General features: G+C 47.9%; 1 protein-coding gene across 4 annotated transcripts in view; it reads left to right on the top strand.

Annotated features, from left to right (window-relative positions):
• Positions 1-15,848: 15,848 nt before the first annotated feature.
• EPB41L4B (erythrocyte membrane protein band 4.1 like 4B) overlaps positions 15,849-19,020 on the top strand; it is a 128,877-nt gene continuing 125,705 nt past the window's right edge. For 2 of the 4 annotated variants that reach the window (XM_037494299.2, XM_037494301.2), the window contains exon 1: positions 16,431-16,733. In XM_037494299.2, coding sequence (XP_037350196.1) covers positions 16,431-16,733 — 303 coding nt within the window. Of the gene's footprint in view, positions 16,734-19,020 lie in introns of all 4 variants that reach the window. The other 2 variants (XM_037494298.2, XM_037494302.2) reach the window with 2 other exon arrangements.

Below are 19,020 nucleotides of genomic sequence, written 5' to 3'. Positions count from 1 at the left end.
GCCGGGGAGCAGCCGGGGATCGAACCGGCACCGGCACCGCAGAAGCTGCGGGCAGCCTCGCAACCCAGCGCTCAACCGCTGCACCACCGGGGAGGCCCAAAGCTATAGCTTTTCATGTTTTCTGCAAAATCTTAATGGCTCTTGACCCCTAAACTGGTTTCTTCTTTCAAGTCTCCTCTCCCTTACAGGAATATAGCAACCTATCACTAGCTTATTGAAATGAAGACTGTGGCTGTGTTGCTAGAAAAGTGGAAAAGGAGGAACCAGCAAGCCCTCATTCTCCAGAGGGAAAGAAAACCTCAGCAATTCTCCATCCCAGAAACCTCTGAGGCACACTTAAGAGAGCAGAGCACCCCTACTCAGAGCTTTTGGCTCCTTAGGTCACCCGGCACAAATGCTAAACCATCTAGAGACTTCCAAACTGGCTTTGTGACACCTGCACCCGCAGGGTGGGTACATCTGGCAGGGGAGTGGCAGGAAGAGATGATGCTTAATCTACAGTTTATCCCACAGAATCTTCTGAAACAAGAGAGTGAGTGACCTTGCCACACTGCTTCACAGCACAGCCACTGGGTATGTGTGGCTGTTGACTATTTGAATGTGACTAGTAGGATGAACTGAAATTTTTATTGTCATTTAAATTAACATATATTTAAATAGCCATATGTGGCCAGCCAGTGGCTACTATGTTAGCTCAGCAAAGAGTTTGCTGACCTTGAGATACAGAGAGAGGGCAGCTTCAATGTCACCCAGTCTCCTTTTTTTTCTATATTATTTCTCTGGACATTTGGCTTCTCCTTGTTCATCTGTCTGGCAGCTCCATTGCCGAGGCCTATCCTCACTTAACCCTACTGTGCTGGCCAAACTTGAACAAGAGGCAACATTACACTATCTGCTTTCAAAATTTTGGGTATGGCTCTCTTTGAGCTGGATGAGGTTGGCAAGTTTCACTGGAGCTGAGTGTGATCGTCCAAACTGCTAATTTGCTAAAATAATTTGGGAAAGTGGTACTTAAAAACCCTGATGGGAGGGAAAGTGAATTTCTGAAATTTGTGGGAGGCCAAAGTCCATGCTACTGGAGGTTATGTTTGCTAATTGTCTCAGTGGTTGTTTATTAAATGGCAATGGAATATTTATTTCTCTCTGTCAGAGCACTTGGCCCAGAAAGGCAGGCTCATTTGCTGAGATTTTCTGCTTCTGACCTAATCCAAGGATTCAGTCTAATTTGTGATCACCTGCAAATTTGGAAGCACATGGTCTGTGTTTTTTAAAATTGTCTTTGCAACCCAGGCCAACTGTCGAGGGCATAAATCCTGCTGAAAAGAGTGACAGGTAAGAGTGACAGGAGGGTATTGGTGTTTGGATCAGGGTGGGGCATTGATCTCAGAGCATCGATTTCCTAGGCTGCCCAGTGACCTCTGATCTGGCACAAAAAAAAGATTCTCTCTCTTTGGTATCCAAACTGGGAAGCAGAATTTGAAGCTAAAAATGTCAGGAGGGGGTTGAAAGGGAGGGAAGCAAGTGTAGCAGCTTAGGTAGGGAGCTTGTAGCCAGAGACTACATTTGCACAAATGGGATAAGCCTTGGAATCTTCTTTTAAAAAATCCTCGGGGTATTTCAATGCACTGAGAGCCATTTTGTTTTAATAGCATTATGTGCTTAGTCACCTCCAACAGGACACTTCTTCACTCACACCTCCCATTTGAATATTTCATCTAAGATACAGCTAGGCTTTTGTTATTGCTGATGGTACTAGAGTGTCAGGCTTTCTATTTAACATTTCCTTAGGATAAACTGCAAGAAGTGGGATTGCCAGTCAAGGAGATATTTATCTTTGTGTTTCCTGCTCCATATTGACTGCCTTTCAATGACTGGTATAAATTAGTGTCATTGGTTCACTGAGTATGTCATTTTCACCAACTTGCCAGCATCGGAAATAGCATTTTGCCTCGCATTCCTAATTCCCCATGTTGTTGTAGTAAATGTCAGAAAAATGCCTCAAGTCTACTTTCATTTGCATTCTTTTTTATTAGAGTTAGGATAATCATTAAGACAATGTTTCTCATCAGTCTCTGTTTTCTGAGTTTCCAAAAGTAATGTCCTGTAGACACCCCCTTCTACCAAAGCACTAAGCCTTTCCCTGGCTATCGTTTCTTAACTGCAACACAACTTTTAACACTTCCACAGGCAGCACCCTAAAACCCAACCTGTCAGAAAAACAGCTTTTTTTCTATGTTAATTAAACCTTTTTCATAGTTTTTTCCAACAATGTTTGCACATGGCTTATCCAGTATCCATGACACTTTGGTTATGTGGCCACATTGTCCAGTGGTCATTTAAAGATAAGGAAACTGGGTTAAACAAAATTAAAACCAATATCTTAACTCTAGGACTGCTTAGAGCCTTCAACGCTTCTTTAACAAATGCTTGTAAGGGGGAGAATGTATAGGGCGCCTTCCCCAAATCTATTGTGCCTGCCTCTGACTCCTGGTGTGCTGGAGACAGCAAAGGAATGGAGACCTGGAAAAGGTACTTTGAGAAACTCTGCTATGGCATAGAGGTCACACTAGCATGCTCCCTGGACAGGAAAACATCTCACCTCACTCCACTTCAGACACAACACACAGCGACAAAGCACAGGCGCAATTTGAGAAACACTTTACTCTATTGGAAAGGACAGTAGGAAGTTGGAAAAATATTTTGTGTTGCGTACAGGCAAGGACAACTGGCAAGTGGAAAAGGATCCCATTTTGTTTAGAAAAGAAATGTACATCTTGTGGGTTTCTTCTTGTTGCCACCAACACCCACCACCACTAAAGTGTAAGTTGCCTACGTCATCAACGTCAAGTTATACAGACCATTTTAAGTGTGCTTAAAATTTGAAGATATGGGGTCTCCCCTGGTGGCGCAGGCGGTTGAGCACCGTGCTATGAAGCTGTCTGCAGCCTCTGCAGTGCAGGTTCGATCCCGGCCAGCCAGCGAGGGTCCCACATGGCGCTGCACACCTCTCCTGTCGTGCCCGCTGCTCCCCTCAGTGGTGTATTTCATCAGTCTGTCTGTTCTGTTCCCTGCTCTGTCTCTGGTGAATCCTTTCACCCTCCCGTGCATCTGGCCTGTACCCTGGTTCTTGTACAAATAAATAAATAAATCTTTAAAAAAAAAATTGAAGATATGTTTATATTGATTTTTTTTTTAAAGATTTGCTTATGTATGCATACAAGAGCTGGGGTACAGGCCAGAGATGTGGAGGGTGAGAGGATTCACCAGAGACAGAGCAGGGAGCAGAACAGGTAGACTGACTGAAATACACTGCTGAGGGGAGTGGTGGGCGAGACAAGAGAGGTCTGCCACGCCATATGGGATTCTCACTGGCAGGCTAGGATTGAACCCATGCTGCAGAGGCTGCGGACAGCCCCACAGTGCAGTGCCCATCCACCTGCGCCACCAGGGAGGCCCTTGATGGGTTATTGTGTTTGTTTATTGCACAGTCATGTTATGCTTTCCATTTAAAAATGTGTTTATATTATCCTTTTGTTTAACCTACAGAATGATGTTTACTGAGTAACAAGAAAGGCATATGGGAAAATGTGTATAGCAAAATGACTATTGGTTTTCTTTGACTAGTGGGATTGTGTTATTTACTTATTTGCTTTTATTTGTCCCTGTCAATTAGATATTGCCTGAGAATAATGCTCTCAAAATGATTATGTGTTAATTTTATAAGTGGTCAATTAAAGCCATTTTTATTTTGGGAAAAATATTTCAATAAGGAGGGCCTCCCCTGTGGTGCAACAGTTGAGGACTGGGCTGTGAAGCTGCCCTCAGCCTCTGCAGCGCCTGTTCCATCCCCAGCCACCAGCGAGGGTCCCACATGGCATGACAGACCTCTCCTGCCGTGCCCACTGCTCCCCTCAGCAGTGTATTTCGTCAGTCTGCCTGTTCTGTTCCCGCTCTAGCTCTGGTGAGTTCTCTCACCCTCCCATGCTTCTGACTGTACCCAGTGCTTGTATAAATAAATAAATAAATCTTTAAAAAAAATTTTCAATAAGGAAAATACATTCCAGCATCTACTGTGCCCCAAACATCTCAACTATTTGATATCATTTAATCCTCCCAATTATTATTCCAATTTTACAATTGAGGATACTGAGGCACAAAGAACTTAATTGACTGGCCCACAATCATAATGTAAGTAGTGGAGCAGTATTTTCTTTTAAATTTTGGTAAAATATACATAATGTAAAATTTACCATTTTAACCATTCTTAAGTGTGCAATTCAGTGATGTTAAGTGTCACTTCACAATGATATGCAATGTAGTGTTGTCATCATTATCTATTTCCAGAAAAATTTCACCATCTCAAACTAAAATGCCATATTGATTACAGACTGAACTCTCCACTGCTCCCTTCCCCAGCCCTCGGTAAACTCTATTCTGCTTTGTGTCTCTGTAAATTTGCCTATCCTAGTTTTCTCATATGAGTGAAATCATACATTTTTTTCTTTTGTACCTGCTTTATTTCACTAAATATAATGTCTTCAAGGTTCAGTCATGAATTGGAATATATCAGTACTTCATTCCTTTTTATCACTAAATAATATTCCATTTATGTATATATCACATTGATTTGTCCATTCATCTGTTGATGGACAATTGGCTTGTATGGTCAATTGGCTTGTTTCCATCTTTTGGCTAATGTGAATAGTATTGCTATGAATATTAGATTATTTTTAAGTATATGTTTGATTATATGCTTTCAAATATTTTGGGTATATAGACTTAGGAGTGGAATTGCTGGATCATAAAATAATTCAATGCTTACCTTTCTGAGGAACTGCCAAACTGCCACAGCATCAGCATCATTTTTCATTCCCCACCAACAATATACAAGGGTTCCAATTTTTCCACATCCTCACCAATATTGTTTTCTGTTATAGTTTTTATAATAGCCTGCATAATGGGTGTGAAGTGATATCTCATGGTGATTTTTATTTGCATTTCCCTGGCAGCTAGTGATAACAATATCTTTCCATGTGCTTGTTACCTATTTATTTGTCTTTTAGGAAAAAAAGGTCTTTCCAAATCCTGTACGTACTTTTAAATTAGGTTGTTTTTGTAGAAATGTAGGCATCCTTTATACAGTCTGGATATTAACCTGTTAGCAGAGATATGATTTGCACATATTTTCTCCCATTCTATGGGTAGTCTTTTACTCTCTTGATGATGTCTTTTGGTGCATGAAAACTTCATTTAGATGAATTCCAATTCATCTTTTTTTTTTTTTTTGGCCTGTGTTTTTATCTCATAGCCAAGAAATCACTGCCAAATCTGATGTCATTAAGATTTCCACCTATACTTTCTTTTTTTAAATTAACTTTTTAATTTTCTTACATGGTTTTTCAATTTTTTTAAGATTTATTTTTTATTTATGCATACAAGAAGTGGGGTGTAGGCTAGGGGTGGGGTGGTGGTGAGAGGATTCACCAGGGTAAGAGTGGGGAACAGAACAGGCAGATCTACTGCTGAGGGGAGCAGTAGGCGAGATAGGAGAGGTCTGCTGCACCATGTGGGTCAGCTCCCTGGCTGGGTATCAAACTCATGCTGCAGTGACTGACTAGAGATAGCTTGATAGTGCTGAGACTTTAACCCCTACACCATCGTTGTTCATTTTTATACAGTTTTTGATTCCTCCCCTTAGGGGTAGTCCACCTATATTTTCTTCTAGGAGTTTTATAGTTTCAGTTTTTACATTTGGGTCTTAACCCATTTTGAGTTAATTTTTATATATGGTGTAAGGTAAGGACCCGCCTTTGTTCTTTTGCATGTGATCATCCAGTTTTCCCAGCACCATTTACTGGAAACACTGTCCTTTCCCTCTTGAATGACCAAGACACCCTTGTTAGAACAGAGATTGGAATCAGCTCTGTCCATTAAGCAGTATGGCTTTGTAGTAGATGTGTGCCTCAGTGTTCCCTGAAGCTGTCTTTCTCTCAGACTCAGAAGAGCTGTGATAGGCCAGGACTGGAGAGCTCCTGACATTGTGCCTCCCAGGTGGGGTGAAGTGGCCGCAGGCGTCACCCAAGGGCAGTCCTGCTACAGGTCAGCCTGCTCCCTCCAGTTGCTTGCTATACCAGCTGACCCAGCCTGGTCTGGGGACTGCCCAGACCAGTTTGTAAGGTTTCTATTCCCCTGGGAGCTGGTTCTCTGACCAGAGTAGCACCTTTCTCTGTGTATTTCTTCTCAAATTCAGCCCCTCATCCCCACCCTTGCCCCCGCCCCCACCCTTTTCTCACCTCTCTCCCAGTCCCTGTATGCTCCCTGCCAAACTCAGCCCAAAGGCTTTGGGTCACTGATATCACTTTTATCTACCTACCCAAGGCTTAGACCCCTTATTCCCCTAGTTCTCCTGCCAGGCCAGCCAGGCTGTGACCCAGAAGGTTCCTATTTTTTAAATGGATATAAAATTATCCTTAATTACATGAACAGAAATGCTCACAACAATAATTTCACATTTATGGGATACTTTGCAGACATAGTTGACATATTTCATGTCATTTAATCCTCACAAAGGACCCGTGAAGTCAATACTATTATTATGCCCTATTCACAGATAAGAAACTAAGGTAGGAGGCCCAAATTCTGTGCCCAAGGTCACACAGCAAGTAATTGGCACAGCCAGGATTCAAATGCCACCTCTGAGCAATGCCTTTGGGCTGAACTAATACTGATTTGTGTGTGTGTGTGTGTGTGTGTGTGTGTGTGTGTGTGTGTGTGTGAGAAAGAGGTATTGGTGGGGGGTATGGGGGAAAGAGAACAAATGTACTAACAGGACATGAAGGCCCAGGGAGAAGAAGTCAACCAAGACCAGGATGGAGGGCAGGTATAGAATTAGTTCTCAGTTAGTTTGTTCCCACTCTGGACTATCTAGTTTCTAGCAGGCACTGACCCTTATATAGAGATGGGAGAGCAGGTTAGGGGCTGATAGCCAACAACTGTAACTTGTAATGAAAGTTCTGGAACACACACCCAGGACCACTCATCAAGTGCCACCCCCTCCCACAGACCTGGCTCTGCTCACTGCCTCTGTCCTTCCAGCTTCTCCTGGCTGGACTCACTGATACTACTCTCCTAGCAGGCTCGGGCCTGCCCTGGTTCCTAAAGAATTCCCCCAGTCTGGCCTGCACAGGGCAGAGAATGTAGAAGTAAATAAGATATGCTTCCACCTTCAGGAGTTCTCAGTCTGGGCAGGCAAGTGACTTACCAGCCAGAGCCCAGGAGTCCCCTGACACCTGCCTTTCCACAGCCCATGCATCACCACATCATATTGGGTTCACCTACCTATTACTTCTCAGTTCTGTCCGCTTGCTCTCTCCATGCAAGGTCAAGCTGCCATCATCTTCAACTGCTAAGAACTTTGCCCCATAGGAGAAGGGGAACCACTGAAAGACGAGGCCTCTAAGAGTAAACTCAGATCTAAGGTTTGTTCACCTTCCCAGCAAATATAGACTGGCTAAAAAATATTGATGTAGAATCTATGTAGACATGAAATGTAAGATGGCCCTAGGCCTTTTCATTTTTACCAGTGTCTCTCATCATCAGTCTGCTAAAAGATTATAAATATGGGAACAACTAAGAGCTGGGTAAGGAATGGGTTGGAGGAAAAGTTGGGGCCTGGGAGGAAGATGTTGAGGAAGGAGCCAGAAACTCTGAGATTGCATCATGGATCGAGAAAGGTCCTGCCTAACTCCCCACACCAGGTAAGTCACCTTCCTCCTTCTCTGATCTCTTCTTCAAGAAGATGGACACTAATCTGATTGGTCCGATTCCAGCCTGATGATTAGGTCACATTTACTTGTGTGTGGGGTCAATGAGAAAAAAAAATGACACACAAGAATGTAACTCTTTTCCTTTCACTCATACCTACCTGTGCTCATCTTTGTTTCTCTAGTCAGCTACTGAACAGAAGGAGGAAGTAGTCCCAAAGCAAAGGCAGGCTGAGGGGGAGTGAGAAAGGCCCTTCCAGGCCATCAGTCTAAGCCCCTGCTCCATTCCAGTTATTCAGAGAGACCCGGACACTTGTGCAGGTCCTGCAAAAACAAAGCACAGCTTGTATCCCTCCTCTCCATATCCTTAGCCCTGCTTCCCTCGGGAATCTGGCTAGAGATGGGGAGTGGCAGGGAAGGGCAGGCCTGTGTGACTCCCATCTTAACATCATGAAAAACCCTGGCCTTTATTTCTAACAGCTTAATCAAAAGGGAGGAAAGGGCTATGGGTGAGGGCAAGGAAGGGATGAAAGGGAGGGCGTGGCCTTGAAGGTCAGAAACTTGCTCTGGGGAGTAAAGAACTGGGCCCCGCCCAGTGAGTCAGGGAGGGCGGGAGCTGGCAAGGCCTTGGGGAAGGGCCAGTTTCAGTTTGGAGAGGGCATGGAGGGAGGGAAGGAGGCCCAACCAAAGGGCTGTGGGATCCAGGGCTTCCAATCCTGGTGTACACGGCTGCTTACCAGCGATGTAACCTCAGGCAAATCCCACAGCTTCTCTGGGCTCTCATTTCCTCAGCTCTAAGCTGGGGATAAGAACACCTCAAAGCCCGGGGGTGTCATGAAGAGTCATTAAGTGTGGTCATGTCAGTGACAGCACTTAATAAACCATAAACCTCTGCACAGTATAAAGGAGTGTTATCCTTTTCATTCTTCCCTTGGGAATGAAAGGCAGGGTGCCTCAGATCAACATTTGTCAATTCTCAGCCACTCCCGGCTTCTCTCCTCCCACCCTTCCCTCAGGCTTCAGAAAATGCTATCTACTCCCAAACACCCTGGGATATTCCCTCAATCCTTTGGTGTCTCCTTCCTTATGGGTTCTTCTTTCACAACTCCCCTTCAGTAATTTGAATCTGCCTACCTAATTTTGAAATAAGAACCCTGCCAAAAAAATTCTTTGCTGGATTCCATTGCCCCCTCTAGCGATGGTCCCATTTCCTCCCTCTAGCTTTATGTTTTTATAGCATTTTGCAGTTTGCAAAGCTTTCTGCTTTGTTATATCATTAATATCATAGCAAAGCTTGGAGGTTAGTAGTACTCACCCATTTTACAGATGAGAAAAGGGAGTCTTTTCGGCTGTAATTCAATTCGAAGTTCCATGTTTTTTCTTTGATATCTCACTGCCTCCCTTTGAAGCTCAACTTTTAAAACAAATGGTCTAGATCCACCATCTCTATTCCCCTGCCTCCATTTTCTCTTACATACGATTCAGTCCCTGTTTCCACCATTCTACTGTGTAGGAGGTCACCCAGGTCTCTTTGCTTCTCCCCAGCTAGTCCCTTCAGAGGTTCCTCATTGGTGGACCTCATTGCTCTCTGCCCTTCATGAACACGCTTAGATGACTTAACTCTCCACTGATTTCTGTATAACTCTCTTTCTTCAAATTCTCTTTCCTGACTTGAGTCTTCAATGGAGAAGGAGGTAATGGGGAGAATTCTTTTTGCATCTGTCGTTCTATCCCTTGGTGGTATAATGCTGATGAGTCATGGGTCCCTCACTTTGGAATGCAACTTCCATGGTATACTGTGAGTTGTGGCAAGATTTCAAAAGCACGTTCCTCTATGACCACCAGTCCATCTACCAAGGGCTTGCCCCAAAAGAACAATTTGCCCTGGTTTTGATCAACTTGGCAGAAGATGATTTTTATATTTGATGGCAAATGGGAGTAGAGTTGTCATTTTGTGACTTGGCTAGGTATGGAAAGTTTAATGTCAGGGCGTGGGGTAGAGCAAAGGGGGTCACCACTTGGAGCTAGACTCTTCTGATAAGTAGAGCAGTGGCTAGGGACTTGGCCCACTGTGATGGTGTGGAGGTGAGGTCTAGTTCTGCATTGTCCAATATGATGGCAACTCATTATGTGTGGTTATTTGAATTTAAATTGAAATGAAATATGTTGCTCCTTCAGGACATTAGCGCCTCATAGTAAATATGGCTAATGGCTGTCATGTTGTACAGCATAGATATCTAACGTTTCCATCAATACAGAAAACTCTACTGGACAGTACTGAGTTTAAACCATTGGGAAGCAGGTGGCTAATAGAGCGTCAGAGACAGATAAGCTCATCAGGGATGGCTAGTGAGGGAGCTCAGCATGCTCAATACAAGGGTGGATAACACTGGAGACGTGGACAGGGCAGGGGAGGCACCATGGAAAAGTGGCCCTTTCACTCTCTGAGTCCATCTCCAGCATGAATGTCAGCATCATTGCATCAGAAGTACACAGGTTTCTCTACAATGGGATGCATATCCTTTGAGGTAAAAATGGGTCCTCAGGTAACTTGTGCATGGGCTGGTATCAGGGAAGAGGCAAGAGGCACTTCTGCTATCTCCAGAGATTGATCTCTTGGGTCTAGACAGAGGGCTGGATAGTAAAAGTTCAGAATGGTGACCTAGGAATTAGATGTTAAAGAGGAAGTCAGAAATATGATTTACAGCAGAGGTAAAGGATTGACTAAAAATATAAATTTGAGACTCAGCTGTAGTCACCAAAGTCTTTTTCATTGCCACATCTGGATCTAAAAGCTTAGATGACCTAGCTCTCCAATTGTTTCTGTACAATTCAGTGATAAACATCAAGTTGCTAATTATTTTGCTTGGAGGTGAGTCCTTTAAAGAATGAACAAAGTGAGTACATATTCAAAACAATGCTTATACCCATGTTTAGGAAACAGAACATGAAATGAAACAAAAGAAAAATCTTGGACCTGGGAAATCTTCATCCTAATCTGATTTACTGCTTAAATTGCAAATTCCAGAGGATACGTCTACTTTCAGGCACAACTGCATCCAGGCAGTCAAAATAAAATCGTCATCAGAAATCTAGGTCTTTCCATCTCTTGGCTCTATTCTCTTGCTGTTGGTGTCATCCTCAGACTTTTTCCATGTGGTGTCAAGGCTTTGTGGACTCCATCCCCACTCCAGACCAAAGCCATCAAGACATTGGGAAAGACAAATCCCATCACCACCAAAGGGAAGGTTTCTGGGACCTGAGGGTGGAGTTAAGCAGCCAGGTTTGGTATAAAAACCAGACATGTGGGCCTTGGGGTCTGGCTCTCTCGCATCTTGGCTCACCTCCAGCTCTCAGAGTACATTTTGGGATTCCAGATCAGCTGAACGGGTAGGACGCATTTAAGACTTTATCTCCTACTTTTCTCCCTGAGTTGTACATTTCCTCATTTCCCCTTCCCTTGTGAATAAATCTTTCATTAACTTTTTGTGTGTGCCTGCAGTGGAGTATTAAGTCCCTTTTAAGCGCACCTGTGAGGACACACAGTCAGGCAACCAGTTTTATATCAGGGCTGCCCTGTAACAAAGGTAGGCCCATAGCAAGCAGTTCCAGGCTTACCCACTCCTGAGGCATCAGTCCTGGCATCAGGACTGTTAAGGGCATCAGTGAAGGGCATCAGTCCCTTCACTCAGTAATTTCATCAAGAGTTCCAAGGTTGAACTTCACTGGCCTGACATGATTACTGCCCATTCATGAACCAGTAACAGGGCTCTGGAAAATGCAATGCTTGGATTGGCCAGGCCTGATCATGTGACAACACCGGAGGCAGAGGGTAGGGTCAGTTCCACCAGTCTAGGTCTCTGAGTGGGGGGGTGAGAGGTGGTGGACAAAGTATTCCTGCAATGGAACCCAAACTCTGTAACCCCCCAAAAGGAAATGGATGCCAGCCTGGGAGAAACCACAGCTGCTTTCTATGCATTCTTTCATTAACGTTAGCTATTATTATTGTAAAACAATAGCAGGAAGATGGAGCTGAAGTTTATTAAACACTTGGAGAGGTAGGGCAGACTTTGTGGAATATAGTAAGGTTTCAGTAAATGTTTATGTAAAGCAAAATTTACAAGGGAGTGAATAGGAGCATACATTAAGGTGTTATCTTGTTCTGTGCAGAAAATAAAGGAGTCCGAAGGAATGAGGGCACAATTTTATTGAGTCTAGGAAATGAGCCAGCAAACAAAGGATAGGGATAAATGGCACATTTCTGAAAGGAGTTCCTTAGAGACCTGACTAAGGGCTGTTTAATTAACGTATAAAGCTACTCTGGAGGAAAGCAGTGCAGAAGGAACTCTCCAAGGTTTGGTTATGACACAGAAGTCCTGAATAGTGGTAGCAAGGATGGTGGGAAGTTCTCATGAACCCGAGAAGGGGGGCAAAGAGGTAGTAACTGAGGTCTAGCCAGGAGAAGGCAAAAAGGCAATGCTAGGGATCAAATTCGAAATAATACCCATGAAATGAGCAAAGTCATGTGAGGAAAACACCTCGGATGCAGCCTAGACTGTTTCTTGAGAACTTTAGCCCAAGATAGTTCCAGACAGAAATGCTGGTGAAATACTGAGGATTGTGAAAGTAGTCTGAGGACCAAAAAAACCCATAAAAGAGTGACAAATGTATGTATGGACAAATAGGATACGTATGCAGTTCTGGTCCATTCATATTGGGCAGAGAGGAGGCCTGAGAAAGGGCAAATACAAATTTTGAAGGCGTGGTTGAAAGGATTCAGATGACAGGAATAGGGACTGTTAGGTCTGAAAGGCAAAGATTAAGCAAGAACAATGATTGAAAGACATAACACTGAGTGCAGACAAAATGCAAATTTGCTCATCAAAGGTTGAAATTCTGAGGTTGAAACTTGAGTGACATGAATTTTAATCAAGGGGAGGTCTGAGTCTCTGTTTCTCTGTGCAGTGGAGAAAATAGTGCTTAAATCACTACTGTGATGAGGACTGATTGAGATCAGTTAGGTGACAGTGTCTAACACATCTTAGGTGCAGGTGAAACTAAGCAAGCTGGAGTTCCCAGAGGATTCGCGATGACATGGGGTTGTTGGTGGCATGTGGCATCTGGAGTCTAGAGACATGAGTGTGAGCTCATGCTCCACTCCCATCTTCATTTTCCCCATCCGTTAAAGGCAGTAACAATACCTACATCACAGGGCCATGATGGCTATGAAATGAGATCCTGCATTCACTCAGCACACAAAGTTAAATACTGGGTGGGGAAAGAATGATGATAAATAAAAATCCTGTCCTCATGGAGTTTACTGCCTAGTGGGAGATAGTAATAGTGGATCATCACAAACCTGAATGACACTTACTGTGAGAGGAGTGAGAGGGCCATAAGACTTTGAAAACTGAAATACACCAAACTAATATCACTTACTATTTTACTTACATTCATCCCCTACTGCCAAGTAGCTAAAAAAATTATAGATGTGGGCCTCCCCCGTGGCACAGCGGTTGAGTGCTGGGCTGCGAAGCTGCCAGCAGCCTCTGCAGCGCTGGTTCGATCCCCAGCCACTGGCGAGGGTCCCACACGGCGCCACAGACCTCTCCTGCCACGCCTGCTGCCCTCCTCAGCAGTGTATTTCATCAGTCTGCCTGGTCTGTTCCCTGCTCTGGTTCTGGTGAATTCTCTCACCTTCCCGTGTTTCTAACTGTACCCAGTGCTTGTATAAATAAATAAATAAATCTTTAAAAAAAAATTATTGACGTACCATGCTACAATCCTGGAGGTCAGAAATCTGAGGTAGACCTTACAGGCTAGACTCAAAGGCTGCATTCCCTCTGGAATGTCCAAGAGATAACCTGTCCCTAAACCTTTCCCACCTTCTGGTACCTGCCTGCTTTCCTTGGCTCCTGGACCCATCACTCTGACTTCTCTCACATCACTTTCTCTGACTCTGACACTCGCTTTTCCTTCCTCTGTGATAATTTTTGGACTGACCCAGATAATCTAGGTTAATCTCCCCACCTCAAACTCCATAACTTAATCATCTCTCAAAGCACTTTCTGCCATGTCAGGCAACATATTCATAGGTTCTGAATATAGGGACATGGACAGTTTGGGGGGAGGAGCCCTATTTAGTCTACCATGATTACCATTACTCCCTGGACTATGTAATGAAGGAAACTACTGATCTTTAGAAAACAGTAAGCAGGCTGGGCTCCCCTTGAACACCAGCTTGCTAACGGTGTTCTATCAACTCTAGGCTTGAGGGAGGGCAGCACGGTGGGTGTCAGAAGGCTGGTTAAAGATGCTCCCTCAAGGTACTGTCATACGAATGACTCCTGTAGAGTCATAAAGGGAATGCTAGCCAGCAAGTGAGGGTCCTGGCTGCTGCCAAGTAGAAGCTCTAGACGCAACTGCCGTAAACCTCAAACTCCACCTAAATTAATGGGGATATGTAGAACTATTTGGAAAGGATGGAGTGAGGATTAATGAAAACATCATCCATGAAATTGTTAGGGGGAAAAGGCTGTCCTAAAGCTAATTCCATACAGGCTTTGTGGGCTCCACCCCCACCCCAGGCCAAAGCCAAAAGACACTGGGAACTCCAAATCCCATCACCACCAAAGGGAAGGTGGCTGGGACCTGAGGGTGGGGTTAAGCAGCCAGGTTTGGTATAAAGCCAGACACGTGGGCTTTGGAGTGAGATCCCCCATTTTGGCTCCCCGCCAGCTCGCAGCGCTTGGCCAGCTCTGAGAGTGACTTTGGGTTTCCAGGTCAGCGGATCTGGTAGGACGCATTAAAGACTTTATTTCCCTATTTTCTCCCTGAGTTGTACATTTCCTTATTTCCTTTTCCCTTGTAAATAAACCTTTTATTAACCTTTTGTGTGTGCCTGTAGTGGAGTATTCATAAGTCCCTTTGAAGCACGCGGGTGAGGACCCACAGCCAGGCAACCCGTTTTATTTTATATCAGGGTTGCCCTATAACAAAATCACCTAACACACTGTCTGGTCCGCAGTTAATGGCTATTTTGGAATGCCTCCTGAATTCATACCTCTCTCTTGCTATGGCTACTGTCTTCACCAGGCTTCTCAGAAACCTTCATTATTTGCCCATCACTCCACATGCCTCAGCCTGGCACTTAGAGAGTGGTGAGGAGCAACAGCTTTGAAACTCAGTGAACGAGCTGGTGCTAACCACTGAATCTGGAGCAAGTCTCAAGGTCTCGATTTTCTCCTCAGTACCATGGAGATAAGAATGTCTATTGAACAAGGTTGTCCTGGATTAAGGAGGTGAGAGTGCAAAGGGCTTAGCACAGGTCAGGCACAAAAATTAAGTGCTATTCTTCTCCAGGGATTGCTATCCTTTCAGCCTCCTCTTTTCCACATTCCTTCTTCAGCAACAACAGCCCATTTCCTGAGGCAGGGCTGGAATTTTTCTACTAGAGGGGCATTGTTTATAAACATTTCCCTCTGCCTCCTACATCATCAAGGTATCCTACACAGCTCATCCACGGGGTCTCATTTCTATTCTGCTCCCGGGCAACTTGTTCAAACTCTACTAATTTCTCAGTGATGACTATTTATGGGGGCCTCAATAAGGCCGTGGGTTCCTGAAGGAAGGGTGTTTTTCTGCGTAGTATTCCCCATCCTCACCTTGCCTCAATTTCCCTATTCGGAATGAGTCCACCAGACCGCAATGGCCGAAAGGGCCCTTTCAGCTCTGGCCTTTTGAACTGACAGACCAGAACAATTCAGCAGCCGGGATCTTGTCCACGACCTCGCCTGCTCCTCTCCTTCTCCAGAAGGGGAAACTGAGGGCCCGAGAGGGCCTTCACTTAACTCTCCTCCCTCCGTCTCGCCTCCGGGCCGGGGCCGCCCAGAGGGCTGCCAGTCCTGGTTTCCTAACGAGGCAAAAGGAGACTCTCGGGCGTCTCCCGGCTCGGGGCGCCGGAAACACGTGTGTGCTCACCTACGTGTACACACGTGAGCACACCTACAGCAGCAGGGGGCTGTGGGGCCGGCAGGGGGCAGCACCGGCCCGGCTTGCAATTACCCGGCGCAGCCCCGAGGGAGGAGGGCGTGCTGCAGTCCCGGCGGCCGCGGCGGCTGGAGGTGCAGCCTCCCAGGTGGGAGGCGGGGGCCGCGGGCGCAGGAACAGGCGCCTCGGGAGCGGGCGTTCGGCGGGGCCTCTCCGGGCCCCGAGCGCGGCGCGGCGAGGGGGAGCGAGCGCGCCGGGAGCACGCAGGCGCCCTGCTCCGGCTGGCCCTCGGCCGGCGCGCGGCGCGGGAGCAGCCCGCAGCCCGCCCCCCGCGGCCCCCGCAGCCCCCGGGCCGCCCGCGGCCGGCCGTCGGGAGCGGCCCCTCGGCCGGCAGCGCCGGCGGCTCGCCCGGGAGAGCGCCCCGCGGCGGGACGGCCCCCGCGCCGCCCCGCGCGCGCCCTCCCGCCCGCGGCCACTCGCAGCCGGTGCCGGCCGGGCCGGCGCGCCCCGCAGGCAGCCGGAGCGCGGCCTCGGCCTCGGCGGGAGCGAGCCCCGGGCCGCAGCCCGCGGGAGGCGGCGCGGGCGGCCGCGGGCACTGACGGCGTCGCGGGGCGCTCCCGGGCGGCGGCGCAGAGGCGGAGGCGCAGGGGGCGGAGGCAGGGGGCGCCCCCAGCCAGGATGCTGCGGTTTCTGCGCCGGACCTTTGGCCGCCGCTCCATGCAGCGCTACGCGCGGGGCGCGGCGGGGCGCGGGGCCGCCGGGCTGGGGGACGAGCGCGACGGGGGGCTGCGGGGGGGCCCGGCCTCCGCCGCCGCCTCGACGCTGCCCGCCGCGCCCGGGGGCAGCGTGTTCCCGGCCGGCGGCGGGCCCCTGCTCACGGGCGGCGCGGCGGTGCACATCTCCGCCGCCGGCGCCGCCAAGGCCACCCTCTACTGCCGCGTCTTCCTGCTCGACGGGACCGAAGTGAGCGTGGACCTGCCGGTGAGTGACGGGCCCGAACCCGGGCGCTGGCGCCCCGCGCCCCAGGGGGCGCCCCTCCCCCAGGGCGTCCCTCCGGGCTGCTCTCCCCGGGGCTCCCCGGGGATCCCCTCCCCCTTCCCGGAGCGCTCCTTAACCCTGGTTCCATCTTGGGCCACCCCGTCCGGGTCTCTTCCGGGGCCCTGCTCCTGGCTGGCGCCCCGGCCCTGGCACTTTGCGCCGCTGCCCGGCGCCTTCTCCGGCCCCCACCTCGTCCCTTGGGCCTCCGTCCCTCCCGCCCCAGCACACCCAGTCCCCCGTCCCGAGCCCCCGAGTCCCCTCCTCCCCCTGCGCGGGTGACTGGTGTTCTTCAGCCTCCCCCCCACCCCTAGGTTCCAGCCGGGGCTTTCTTGGTGCTGGATTATTGGTTAGAAAATCTGGAAGCAATGTGGGGTGCCCCCGGCTGACCCACAAACTCGTCACCGGGCCTTGGTGAGATGACAGGGAGAAGCCCTCCCCGCTTGCTGCCTGGCAGGTGCCCCAAGTTTGGGAGGGAGTCAGGGGACCATTTCTGTGCTCCCCAGATCCCCTTTCACCCCGCCCCCCTCATCTCCATCCCAAAGAGCCCACCTGGGCTGCAGCCTCGCAGGGGGTTGGGACACTTGGGAGCTAACTCTAGAATCCACTGCTGGAACCTGGCCAGCTTTGCGCTGTCTGAGCCCTAGCAGGTGCGTTGAGAGTTGGGCCCCAGGCGGCCTGTTGGCCTGGTGTGCTGGACTTTTCCCCAGGCAACGTGCGTGGGGCCTCGCGGGCACCCGAGGGCGACAGCGCTGGGGCTTGAGTCCCCTGTCACACGCCCACAGGTGGTTGCATCCCGCCTCCCTCCAATGGACGGCTAGGCTGGTCCTTCTGTCTGGGCCAGGGCGTCAGGCCACCTACTGTCTTTATAGCCTCAGGGGCCAGATCTGATCAAATCAAACCCTCACATTAATGGGGCGCCTGCTGTGCACCCAGCCTTGCAGCAGAAGGTGCCTTTGGGAATCCTTTCGTGTGACAGGGCACAGCAATGATTGAGCTTTAAAATAAATGTTACAGATCATCCCGAGGGTCTCAAGGGGAAAAAAAACAACATCCCTGGACTTTCAAAGAGAGCATTTAGGCCTCCTTGAGTGAGGAAAATTCTTTGGATTTCTTGCGAGAAGAGGATCCTGTAAGGTCTTCAGAGGGGAAAATCAGAGCCAGCCTGACCTGGAGTTTAAAGCTTCCTTGTATATGCTTAATTTTGAGAGGTTTCAATGTGTGGCTCCTCCTATGCCCCCCCCCCCTTTGTGGATCCTCATTCTCTGTAGATATCATTTTGTTATGATAATACCTTTGGGGGGGGGCTTTTAACTTAGGGAAAAAGGAGGCAACAGAGCAGTGCTTAGAGCTGTTGTCTTTAAAATAGCCCCAAGAATGAGGCTTCCCAAGAATGAGGCTCTCCAGCATTTAATCTGTTGGGAGAAGAGGACTGAGAGCCTGGCAGTGTGGGGAGGTGGGCAGCTTGTGTGTGGAGAGGATGTGGCGTATTTTGCTTCTGGGATCTGGGAGAGGAATGGCATCCTTGGGAACTTTGACAGTGCTCCTCGCTGATGGTTTTCTTGTCTGTTCCCCGGGGATGATTCGTTTATAAAATGTATTGCTTCTGTCAGGTTTGTGCGACAGGCTTAAGTGGTGTTTCCGGGATGAAAAAATGCAAACTGAGTAAAGTGCGTGCTTGGGGAATAGACCCAAACTTGTACTGGAACGAACCTGCAGGCAGGGGGTGCCGGCTCATGGCAGCTAGGGGAGCCAGCCCTGAGCTCAGGACCCCTTGGGAGAGGCGGAGCGTTTGAATCTGCAAAGCTTTCTTCACTTGTCAAAAGAAGGTTTTCTCATGATGGCAAATGATTTCTTGAGGTCTTTAAGATGGGGTTTATTTACGTACACATGTATATGCGTTCAGTAGAAAGGCAGATAAAAAAAACACGGGGGGCTCTGTCACGTGAACTCTCTAGGAGGAAATATGAAGAATTGCCAGTGTGCACACATCATCGATTTATTAAAGATTTATTGGGTATTAGAACTGCACCACTGTCTCCTATGCCAGTCTACCCGAATTAGCGTTTCAGTTCTGATTAATTCTGGGATTTATGAGATTAACACCAGGCGGCCAGCTCCTCATCAGCTTGTGTGTGTGCTCCTTCCTCAGACCCGTTTCACTGGGCTCACTTTTTATGTTGTCTTTTTTGACTTTTGGCCCGATTGTCATCATTCTCCTTTTCTGCCATCC

This window comes from Talpa occidentalis, unplaced genomic scaffold (genome assembly GCF_014898055.3).
Source record: "Talpa occidentalis isolate TD23 unplaced genomic scaffold, MPIMG_talOcc4v2.1 talOcc4.7, whole genome shotgun sequence".
In the NCBI taxonomy this organism is placed as follows: Eukaryota; Metazoa; Chordata; class Mammalia; order Eulipotyphla; family Talpidae; genus Talpa; species Talpa occidentalis.
Note: the sequence above shows the minus strand (reverse complement) of the source record. Positions and strands in the feature narration are given on the sequence as shown.